Source organism: Apodemus sylvaticus, chromosome 3, assembly GCF_947179515.1.
Source record: "Apodemus sylvaticus chromosome 3, mApoSyl1.1, whole genome shotgun sequence".
Lineage (NCBI taxonomy): Eukaryota > Metazoa > Chordata > Mammalia > Rodentia > Muridae > Apodemus > Apodemus sylvaticus.
This window is the reverse complement of record NC_067474.1, coordinates 14,027,241-14,039,585: the sequence shown is the minus strand read 5'-3', so window position 1 is coordinate 14,039,585 and position 12,345 is coordinate 14,027,241. Positions and strand designations below refer to the sequence as shown.

Sequence of the window (12,345 nt, the reverse complement as noted above, 5' to 3'; positions counted from 1 at the left end):
CTCCCCTCCCCCCTAGACTCTCCCTCCCACCTCCTATCCCAGATCTATCTCCCCACCCCCATCCCTATCTCCCTCCCTCCACCTCCCCTCAGAAAAGAGCAGGCCTCCCAGGGACATCAATCAAACAGGTATAACAAGCTACATTAAGACCTGGCATAAACCATCACATCAAGGCTGGACAAGGCAAGGAGGTAGGAGAAGGGTTCGAGTCAGCAGGCAGGAGAGTCAGAGACAGCTCCCACCCCCACTGTTAGGATTCCCACTGTTAGGATCCCCACTGTTAGGATCCCCACTGTTAGGATTCCCACAGAACACAGCATCTGCAGGCTCCGTGTCCTCTGTGAGCCCCCACTAGTCCTGGTCACTTGGTTCTGTATGTATGTATGTCACTTGGGGTGTGTATGTTCTTGGGGTGTCCCTGACCTTTCTGGTTCCTCCAGTCCTTCCTCCCTTTCTTCTACAAGACTCTCCTAAGCTCTGCCTAATATTTGGCTGTGGGATTCTGTGTTTGCTTCCATCAGTTGGTAGATGAAGTCATTGTGGTCTCTCTGATGACAATTATGCTAGGCTCTGGTCCTAGACCGCTCTGCAGACAGAACAAACTGTAGGTCAGATTCTGTGCCTGGATTGGTCCTTCTATGTGAGGCCTTGCCTGTAATGATTGCATTCTCTCCCTTCCTCCCCTTCCCCTCCCCCCCCCTCCACCTCTTCCTTCTTTCTTTTTGATTTTTATTTATTTTATGTGAGTAGTACACTGCAGCTGTCTTCAGACACACCAGAAGAGGGAGTCAGATCCCATTACAGTTGGTTGTGAGCCACCATGTGTTTTGCTGGGAATTGAACTGAGGACCTCTGGAAGAGCAGCCAGTGCTCTTTACTGCTGAGCCATCTCTCCTGCTCTGATGCCGCTTTCTTTATAGCAGCTCCCACACTGCCAAGAAAGTAGGTAAAAAAGAGGCCACTGAAGAACAATCTGTTATAAGACCTCATTTTGCAACAGGAGGAAAGGCAGCACAGGAGGGTGGCTCCCAGCCAACTCAAGTCAGCTTGAGTGACTGCTCTGCAGTCAGAGGAAGGGCGTTTGCTACTGCTTACCACAAACTTCACATGAAAACGAGGCTTCATGTTCCTGTCTTCAGCAGCAGTGACATTAACCCCTTTGCTAGGTCATCAGAAGTGCTTTCACTCACTCCTATATAAGAATGGGTTAGGATTCTAGAGTTCTCCAAGGCTGATGTTAGCAGAAAGTCTGTGTAAGCTGCTTGAAACAGTGCTGGCTGAGGCTGCGTATTTAGGAGCTGTAGTTAGTATTTTGTATGGTGTGGGGGCTTGAGTGAGAATGGCCCCTGTAGATTCCTATGTTAGAATGCTTGGTTCTCAGTGAATGGAACCGTTTGGGAATGATTAGGAGGTGTGGCCTTCTTAGAGGAGGTCTGTCACTGAAGAGTAGGTTTTGAGGTTTCAAACGCCTATGCCAAGCTGGGCAGTGGTGGCGCACGCCTTTAATCCCAGCACTTGGGAGGCAGAGGCAAGCGGATTTCTGAGTTCGAGGCCAGCCTGGTCTACAGAGTGAGTTCCAGGACAGCCAGGGCTACACAGAAAAACCCTGTCTTCAAAAAAAAAAAACAACAAAAAACCCCCCAAACAAACCAAAAAACCTATGTCAGGCGCGGTCTGTCTGTGCCTGTGTTGGTGCCTGTGCCTGTGTCTCTGTGCCTCAGTGCTGGTTCCTATGCCTGTCTCTTCACCTCTTCTATCCCCTCCCCCCATATGTTCTCATGCGTGCCTGCTGCTCTGCTCCGTGCCTGGATGTCCATGGATTAAATTTTTGAAACTAAGCAAGTACCCAATTAAAGGCTTTATTTTATAAATTGCTTTGGTTATGGTATCTCTTCATAGCAGTAGAAAGGTAACTAAGACATACAGCTTTCTAAAGACATATACACGATGTGTTCAGATAGTTGCTGTTGGCATAAAGGTAGTAATCCGGCAGATTGATTGTCTTCTTGCTCAAGCAGCCAATAGCTACCAGGCAGAGAGTCAGATTGTTCCCTGCCCCAGAGTTTTTGCATATTTACAGACAAATGAACATCAGGAATACTTTGAATAAGAGCTGAATTTAATATTGGCATGAATAGTAATTGTGCAGTGCTTACCACCTGTTTAATGTCCCAGGGAGAGGTGGTTGTCCTTACCCATCAGCTTCAGACAGGGGTAAATCTATAATGTTATTGGAGTTAAGCTTAGTGTGTGTGGTGTTAAAGTGTAAGAAACCACGGTTGGCCACAGATCCTTAAAAGTCAAGTTAATAGCGAAAAACAGGAAAAGAGGATTTGTTCAGTATAACCACAGAGGGGAGAGGGACATTGAGATCCATTGATCCTGTAGTCTGTCTGTCTTCATGTCTTACATGAGGGTAAGGTTTAAACACCATCATTGAGCAGTGTGGCCCATTTGTGATCAGCTCCCCCATCCCACGTCTCCCTACTCAAGGGCAGGGACCCGACCCACTGGGTATTTCTTCCCTTCTGGGATCCTGAGCCATCCCGGGCAAGAAGAGCTCTGTTGTCAAGCTTTACCTCACCCTTTTTGTCCTCCTCTAACCACTTTCAGTTTTGAGGGAAGATCTCACATAGTCCAGGTTAGCTTTGAGTTTACTGTGTAATCAGAGATGATTGTAGCTTGTATTCTCCATATGTTGGAATTACAGGCGTATACTACCATTCCTGGTTCCTTTTAAAGACAAGATCTCCCTATGTTGCCCGTTTTGACCTTGAATTTAATCAGTAGGCTAATCCTTGTGCTTCATCCCCTTTAGTAACATGGTTTATGGCCTGTACTGGACTCTAATTTGATACATCTTGTAGGTTTTGGTATGTTGATATCTCCCTCCCCTCTTTCTCTCTCTCTCCCCCTCCTTTCCTCCCTGAGACAGAGTTTCTTTGTGTATCCTGGCTGTCTTGGAAATGACTCTGTTTTATAACAGGCCGGCCTCAAACTCAAGAGATCCACCTGCCTTTGCCTCCTGGGCGTTAATGTTGGGATTAATGGAAAGTGCCACCACTGCCTGGTTTCAATTTCAATATTTTGAAGATACTGAAAAAAAAATTCTCCTTGAGTTCTTTGACTGTGGGTTTGGGAACATTTAACGTTTCATTTCAAGTACTTGTGAATATTCCAGAGTTTCTCTAGCCAACAGAGTTTGCTTTACTCCATTATGCTAAAAACATACTTCATGTGACTTTTCTGATCCTCTGGAGTACTGGCGCTGCCAGCATGCACCAACATGCCTGACTGTTTGTTCCCTTTTGGTTATCATCTGCTTGGAGTATTTTTTTCCAGCCTTTGATTCCTTTCCAGTTATGTCTTTAGTGCTGGAGTGAGTATCTCTGTGTAGTCTCAGGATGTTGTGAAGTGATGCGTTTACATGAGGTGAAGGAAGATGAAAGTAAGCATTTGCATGTGACCTTTGACTAATACATCAATATCGTTTTTTCTAATACGAGTGTTTGGGGCAGTATGAGTCATGCCAGATACAGATACAGTGTTACTCGCTGGGCAGAGACGGGGCTTACACCCTGGCTAGGATGGACCACAGCAGGATTGGATTTTATCAGACTGTTTGGGAACGGGGATACAGGTTAAAACCTATGAATTGCTTGTTTCTGGAATTCTCCACTTAATGTTTTAGACCATTGTTGATAGTGGGTAACAACAAATCATGGGAAAAGAAAGTACCCACAACAAATAAAGGAATCTCACTGTACCCACGTTCCCCAGGTTTTCTTGTAGCCTTTTTGTTTAGGTCTGAAAGTCTCCCTCTTACTAGAACATGAAGAAAGGATCTTTGCATGTTTAGTTGCCCACTCACCCACCACCTCTGGTTTTTATAATGCATTATGATCCCTTGAAGTGCTGGGGCCCAGGCAGTTACTGTAGATTTGTATGCAGGTGGACCCATCCTGGGAATATCATTTTGGACATGGCATTATCTTGTCATTGTTAAAATCTCTTGAGTAGTTCAGTGTTGCCTGTAGTAGTGTTTTTTTTTTTTTTTTTTAAATTGGATGAACATTCTGATTTGTTTGGCTTTTCAGTAGAAGATCCATAAATTTGGGGAGACCGTGGAGAAGGCTCAGTGCCCAAAAAGGGAGGAAATCACTAGTCTACAGTGAACGAGCGTTAAGGTGCCAGAAAGTGCCAGCTGTAGATGATGTCTCACAGTCTTATTCTTGTGATTGAGTTCTCCAGCCAGCAGTCCCTTTACCGTGGATGCCTTTAAAGAAGCTGCCTTCAGCTTCACTTTGTCCGGGACCCATTTGTGTACAGCACTTTATCCTTTAATGCGTGCTTTCTCTCTTAAAGGGGAACATACTGATGGCCTTCCTTCCCAATTGGCTTATTACAACGTTTAATACTAAAACACTGAAAAGTATCTGCCAGTAAATAGTGATAGTTGTTTATTTATTAATACTCACCTTGCCTTTCTAACCAAGAGTGTGGAGATGTTCAGCAGCCTACAGAGAACAGCACTGGCTTCTCCAAGGGTTTGGATTCCGAGGAGGTTCACTATCATCTGTTATTCCAGGTCCAGGCTTGCAAACATAGACACACACAGACACACACAAACACACAGACACACATACAAATAAAAATAATTTTTTTTTGTTGAAAAAATGTTGTAGGCTTTGTAGTAAATACAACTAACTTCTGTTTGTTTTGTTGGTTAAGATAATTTTGAATGTGATGGATTTCATGAAGGGTCAGTTTCCTCTTAAGTGTTGGAACTAATACTAAGGAACTAATGTTTCCATCTAATAAATTGTGACTTGTAAATTACAGTCGAGCCATTTGTTAAATGCCTATTTGTAGTGCGCACTACTCTTGTAAAATTGTTTGGTAAGTGTCACATTAGATACCAACAGAGACTGCTTCTCTGTGTAATGTAGTCATTTAAATTCCCATTTTGAGAACTGATTCATTCTTTGAGTACAAGCTGAAAATGTTGACAGATGTACTTAGAGGCTATGTCACTTAGAAAGTAAAACAAACCTAGAGAGTGGCTTGAGAGACTTCTCAGTAGTAAGGACACGATGCTACTGGACCCATGTTTGGTTCCCAGCACCACCATGACTGCTTGTGCCTTCAGCAGCAGGGGATCTGATGCCCTCTTCTAGTCTCCATAGGGAGTTAGCTGCATGCACATGCACACGCACACGTGTGCACACACACACACACATACACACACACACACACATACACACAGAGGCAAACAACACACACACAAACACACACTTTTAATAGATATATCTATCTGTCTTATGGTTTCTATTGATGTTAAGAGATACCATGACAACTCATATAAAGGAAAACATTTATTTGGGACTGGCTTGTAGTTTGGTCCATTATCGGCACAGCAGGAAGCATGGTTGGTAGCACACGGGCAGACGAGGTGTTGGAGAGGGAGTTCAGACTTCTGCATTGGGATCAGCAGGCAGAGAAGAGAGAGTGAATCACTGGACCTGGCTTGAGCATCTGAAACCTCAAAGCCCATCCCTAGTAACACAATTACTCCAGCAAGGACACACCTACTCCAACCAGGACACACCTCCCAATAGTGTTATTCCCTATGAGGGAGCCCCTGGAGGCCATTTTTAACTCACCCCTGCATTGTTAAAGAAAATCTGATGTGAACCATGTAGAGATTTTTAATACATCATACTAAGTATATTATGAAAGTTGTATAATGTCATGGGTAGATTCAGTTCAAAGAAACTCCTGGGTTAGTTTTTGAATGCCTGGGAAGGAAGAGTTTGAAAAATGATAAACTTACATCCCCAAAGTGATACCAGTCAACTTTGGTAATGTGACCACTGCTTATGTGTTCTCAGAGTCACTAAGGAATCTTCTCACCTTATTACAGGGTCACCTTACCTGGTGTCCCTATTGTTCTCTCTTATGATGTTGAAGTGCATTTATCTGTCATTCATTCAGACTTATTTATACAGAGGTGATGGTCCATACCCTACCTCTATCTCCCCTAACCCCCCCCCCACACACACATTTTATATCACTCTTCCATAGAGACTATGCTTTGTAGTGTATTAATGCAGTGAAGAGATGTCAATCTTCCACAGTCTCATTCTAGAAACCTTTATTTATATTCCAAGCATCTAGACATGCCAGATGCAGATGAGCATTTCAGGAGTTTTGTTAGTTTTTAGAGTGTGTGTGTGTGTGTGTTGTTGTTGTTGTTGTTGTTGCAGTGCTAAAGTATCAAACTTGTTAATGAAGCTTGTGGTCTCATTATTTATTATAATAAAATTTACCAAACGAAGTGGTCATTGTATTTGTGCAGGTACACGTATTAAGCCACAAATAGGCCTTTTACATTTGAGAGCACAGGTTTTCCTTGAGCTCACGAACCTCCTGCCTTTGCTTTTGAAGTGCCGGGATTACAGGACTGCCGTGTAGTCATGCCTTTCTTATTTTGCTTTTGCATTTATATAACTGTTTAGGCAATATAAATATTAAGTATGTAAAATGTATACTATGAAAAATTGTTAGCATCTATAATCAGGAATTTTAAGTCATTAAACGAGGATTATTTACTTTAAATGTGGCTAAGTAATTCAGAGCATGTTTTTTGAATCAGAAAGACCTGGTACTAAGTTAAAGCAGTCTCCCTCTCCCAACCAGCACAGTCTGATGTGGCAGCTACCAGAGGTAGCTGCTAAGCATATGAAATTTGATGAAGTTGACTAACTGAATTTTAAGTTGCATGTATTTATGGTCAGTTAATATTTGGATATGTGACTCATGGTCACCATATAGGACCAGTAGTAATTAACTTAAATTCTTAGTCCCAGTAATTTCCATTGTTGTTTCAAGAACTAAGTAAATAGTATATTTAAGTCATTTAACACGGTGGCTGGAACAGAATGTATTCTGGGAAATAGTAGTTAAATATTATAATACACACCAATTTAAACTTGTTTATTTTTACTCTTTTTCAGGTTTAATTTATTTTTGGAAATCAAGTTCAATATTAAAAAGAAAAAAAGCACACATTATTGGAAGCCATTTCTACTAATTCGTTACATTTTAACTTATGATTTGATTTGAATACTGTCATGGGAGGAGCTGTGAGTGCTGGGGAAGATAATGATGACTTAATTGATAACCTTAAAGAAGCTCAGTACATCCGAACTGAAAGAGTAGAGCAAGCCTTCAGAGCCATTGACCGCGGAGATTACTATCTGGAAGGCTACAGAGACAATGCTTACAAAGACTTAGCCTGGAAGCACGGGAACATACACTTGTCAGCACCTTGCATTTATTCTGAAGTTATGGAAGCTTTGAAACTTCAACCAGGATTATCTTTTCTTAACCTGGGAAGTGGAACCGGATATTTAAGTACAATGGTGGGCTTAATTTTAGGTAATTTTATTTTTGTAAATTTCTCTTTATAAAGTGAGCTGAGTTTGCATGGCTCTTCTTGACCTACCGCATATTTGTAACTGTGTCTAGTATGTCTGAGTGTGCCTTTTTAAAGCAGCATAGTGTTTGCTTAGGAGTGGGAACACATGGTTGTGGTAATCTCCTCTTTCCTAGCGGTGACCCTGATGGTTGGTCAGTTCTTGCACTGTTCTGTCTAGTTACTGTATATACAGCAGTATCTCAGTACTTAAAACCAAACAACTGGGTCTGGATCTGTAGTTCAGTTAAGATACTTACCTGGGTTTGACCCAATACTTTGCATACCATCACAGTGGTAGGAGACTTAGAAATCAAAGTCATCTTCAGTAACATAGTAACTACAAAGTGAGTTTGAGGCCAGCCTGGTATACATAACTCTCCTCCCTCTATCCCCCCCATACATATATACTACCTCCCCCCTCCTATCCCCCATACACATACACTACCTCCCCCCATCCCCCCAATACACATACACCACCTCCCCATCCCCCCATACACATATACTACCTTCCCCCCTATCCCCCAATACACATATACCACCTCCCCCCACCTTCCCCATACACATACATTACCACCCCCTATACCCCCCAATATACATATACTACCTCCTCCCCCCATCCCCCCAAAACACATACACTACCCCCCCAATAGCAACTGGCATGTAAGAAGCTTAGAAATGTGTAAAGTGTTCTGTCTACAGATACATGGTTTTTGATTGTTTTTTATCAGTGTCCCATTTCAAGTGGAAAGGGAATTGTACTAGTCTTGAAGACAGGTGGGGCAAATCAAGGAACTGGGGAAAAGTATATAGCAGCATATTTTGAGTCTGTTGTACTGGCCATTGCTTCTGGTGTGGAACAGAGCAGACACCAAAGACACCAAGATTTGGGGGTACTCAATGAGTGCTAGTATTGCGTATGACACATAATCATATCTCCTTATGTCCAAACGAAAGCAATAACCAGGCCATAATAACACTTTATGATATAATTATACCTTGTATAACCACAAAAGCATAAACAATATCCAGGTTATAGTAACCCCTAACATGATATAAGTAACGCTCATAACATCCTTTTTACAAGATGGCAGCTCGGCTCTGTGGGATCTTGCCCTGAGGTTACCAGTCCCTTAACTCCATTTAATATCTTTAATCTGGTTATCTCTTTGAACACACGGTTTAGCTCTATTCTACTTCCTTATGCCCCTTTAATCCTTGAACCATACATTTGGATTTTTTCCTTTGTCAGGTTTCTCCATTTGCTCAAAACCCCTCTTAAGAGTGAACTGCAGGATAGAATCTATGCTAGGCTGTTTTGAGATTTCCTTTGTCAGTGCAATCAATATAAAACTTTCTGCCTTGACTTCAGGCAGACTCTTTGGTCAAGGGCAAAAAAGCAGCCATATTCTTCACCTCACTATCATAAGAATGATCTCCAGGCAACATACTAAATCTATTCTTCTGTGAAACCTTGTACCAGACCCCCACAAATCACCCTCAGTACCACTGTCTTCCATATTTTTACTAGGATGGCCCATTAAGCCCCACTTAAAGCATTCCGTGCTTTCTTAATCCAATGTCCCAAATTCACATTCCTCCAAACAAAACCATGGTCAGGTTTATTACAGCAATACTGTACTAACTGTACTAGGTACTAACTCTGTCTTAGGGTTTCCACTGCTATAAAGAGACACCCTGGGCAAGGCAACTTTTATAAAGGCAAACATTTAATTCGGGCTGGCTTACAGTCATCATGGTGGGAAGCATGGCTGTGAGCAGGCAGGCTTGGTGCTGGAGGAGCCAAGAGTTCTACATATTGATCAGCAGGCGGCAGAGGGGGACTGCATAACTGGTCTTTGGCAATTTTGTGGGTTTTTTTCCTTCTACTTTATATCCCCCCCCCTTCACCCTCTATCCCTAGATAGGAGAGAAAAATGGATAGAGGAGATAGATAGAGGAAAGAAATTCCTGAATGAAGTCATGGGTAAAAAGGGGACCACATTATCATTAGGCTACTCCCTACTGATTAGGGGTGGGTGTCAAGGGTTTCTGGGGCAACTTTGAGCTTTGCCATCAGGATATTTTGTTTCTCTTTGGTGCACAACTACTTAACAGACCATGACCAACAATAACCAAAACAACCCACCTCGCCTTTTAGGTTCCTAGCATTTATAGACCCTCTGAAAAGTCCCCAGAATTCCAAACGTTACACAATCTCAAGAATCTTTAGAACTACAGCTAGAAAAATCATGCCCCTGTAGGGCAGGAGGCAAATTATAGTTGGCTGCTGTGGACAGTCTGAAGCAGCTCCGGGTCCCGTATCTGGGACCAGAACGAAGCATGTTCGTTGTTTATAATACTTCTGTGTTTTTTAAAAGAAAACAAGATTCCAAAATTGTCACTATAGGCCTGTGTTCCACACAGAGCTGCGCTTGAGGGACGCCCTTTCTCCAACAAAGCCACCCCACTCCAAAGTCGTACCCCTGCTAAGTACCACTTCCTTTGGGCCAAACATCCAAACACGTGCAGGCCATACCTATTCAAACCACCAGAGTTAGTACTCTTTTTATTAGAGCTCTACAGTTATTTTTAAATATAACAAGCAAGACAGAAAGAGCATGTGTGAAGCACTGGCCATAGCTAAGTTTTAATCTTTTTTTTGTTTGTTTGTTTTGTTTTGTTTTGTTTTGTTTTTTTTTTTTTGAGTCAGGGTTTCTCTGTGTAGCCCTGGCTGTCCTGGAACTCACTCTGAGTTGGCCTGGAACCCAGAAATCCTCCTGCCTCTGCCTCCCAAGTGCTGGGATTAAAGGCATGCGCCACCACTGCCTGGCTATTTTTTTTAAAAAGATTTATTTATTTTATATATGTGAGTACACTGTAGCTGTCTTCAGACACACCAGAAAAGGGCATCAGAACCCATTACAGATGGTTGTGAGCCACCATGTGGTTGCTGGGAATTGAACTCAGAACCTCTGGAAGAGCCGTCAGTGCTCTTACCCGCGGAGCCATCTCTCCAGCCCAGTTCAGTTCTGTTAAGCTGCTCTAGAAGCCTTATTCCCACACTGTTCCATCTTATGTTGACATGTGTTCCATGTGTTAAATCAGAGGGAGGGCAAGTAAAAGTCCCTTGGGCCTGGAGGTCTGCTCACACAAAGCCGGTAATTCTCCGCGCTTGTGAGCCAGGTGTGGTTCTTCCCTACTCAGTGACCACGTTTACAGAAGCCCTTTCCTCAGCATGAGCTTGCTATAGTCTTGTTACAGGGATCCAGACCGAAGCTGGCCGAGTAGGGCATCTCTGGTCTGGTAATGTGCAGTTCAGGGATAAGATGCCCCTGGGGGCATTCTTGTTCAGAGAGGGGCAGTTAGTTTTCTTTGGAAAGTTAAGGTATACTTGAAGCAGTTATACATACATTTAATTTAGCTCCACACTTGGAGAGTTAGGTTATTTCAAATCCTAATATGTTGCATTAGAAGATCACCATTGAGCCAAGCGGTGGTGGCACACACATGTAATCCCAGCACTCTGGGAGGCAGAGGCAGGCAGATTTCAGAGTTGGAGGCCAGCCTGGTCTACCAGACAGTCAGGGCTACACAGAGAAACCTTGTCTTGAAAAAACCAAATCCAAAAAAAAAAAAAAAAGAAGAAGAAGAAGTCACCTTTGGTTTTAAAGTCAAAATAAATTGTGTTCTGCTCACTTAACTGTTTCCCAGAGCTTAGGATTTTTTTCAAGGGACTCTCAGCAATGTCTTTGCTCCTGTATAATTAAGTTGAAGAGAAGAAAAAAAAAAGCCTCCCAAACCTTTTACCTTTTAAAAATGAACTAAATACCAAACCATTACCATTATTGTCACTCTCATAGCTGCTGATTCAGTTGAGGGTGGTTCCTCATTAATCTTGTTTCAGCCAGGCAGTGATGGTGCATGCCTTTAATCCCAGCACTTGGGAGGCAGAGGCAGGGGGATTTCTGAGTTTGAGGCCAGTCTGGGCTACAGAGAACCCTATCTCGATATATATATGTGTGTGTGTGTGTGTGTGTATGTATATATATATATATATATATATATATACACACACATACATACATACATGTGTGTATATGTATATGTATGTATATATGTGTGTGTATATATGTATATATGTGTATGTATATATGTATGTGTATATATATGTATGTATGTATGTATGTTTGTTTGCGGCTTGCGGATTTATTCCTATTTTCCCAATAGAAGCTGAAATATAGAAACTATAATTCTAGTAAGAGCAGTCATACATATATATATATATATCTCCAACTTGAGTAGTTTTCCCAGTCTCTTGACTAATTCATTATCAGAAGTGACCGAAGAGAGTCCCAGAGTCGTCCCAGTGCTGAGAATGCTGCCAAGGTCGTGTTTTCCACAGCATGCACTCCTAAAGGGGAAGCAGAGGGGCTGGCTAGCGACAGTGTGCGCCACCAGCGTGTTCGGTCTCCAGGACACTTGTTGCAGGATGTTAAACGACCCTTATTTAGAATGCTTATATTGCCTTTGTCCTCAGAAAGTATTGACACATTTCCCCTCTGCGTGTCTCTCTCTCTCTCTCTCTCTCTCTGTGTGTGTGTGTGTGTGTGTGTGTATGCTTTCTCTTACTTCTTCTTGTTCTAGTCACAATGGTTTATATACTGGAAATCTTACTATTTTCCCCTTTATTTTTATTCTGTATGTATGAATATTTTGCTTGTATTGATGCCAGTAAACCTTGTGTGTGCCTGGTGTTTCTGAGGCCAGAAGAAGGCAGTGGATCACCTCTGAGCTGGAATTACAAAAGGTTGTGAGTCTCGATGTGGGTACCTCTCCAGCTTCAAGTTTACCCGTTTTTAAGTCCC

General features: G+C 42.4%; 1 protein-coding gene across 2 annotated transcripts in view; it reads left to right on the top strand.

Annotated features, from left to right (window-relative positions):
* The window catches only part of Pcmtd1 (protein-L-isoaspartate (D-aspartate) O-methyltransferase domain containing 1), a 63,926-nt gene that overhangs the window by 20,030 nt on the left and 31,551 nt on the right, over nt 1-12,345 (top strand). The window contains exon 2 of one of the 2 annotated variants that reach the window (XM_052175986.1): nt 7,017-7,440. The exons of the other annotated variant lie outside the window; for it this stretch is intronic. Coding sequence (XP_052031946.1) covers nt 7,134-7,440 — 307 coding nt within the window. The 5' untranslated portion in view covers nt 7,017-7,133. The remainder of the gene's footprint in view (nt 1-7,016; nt 7,441-12,345) is intronic. 2 annotated transcript variants of the gene reach the window in all.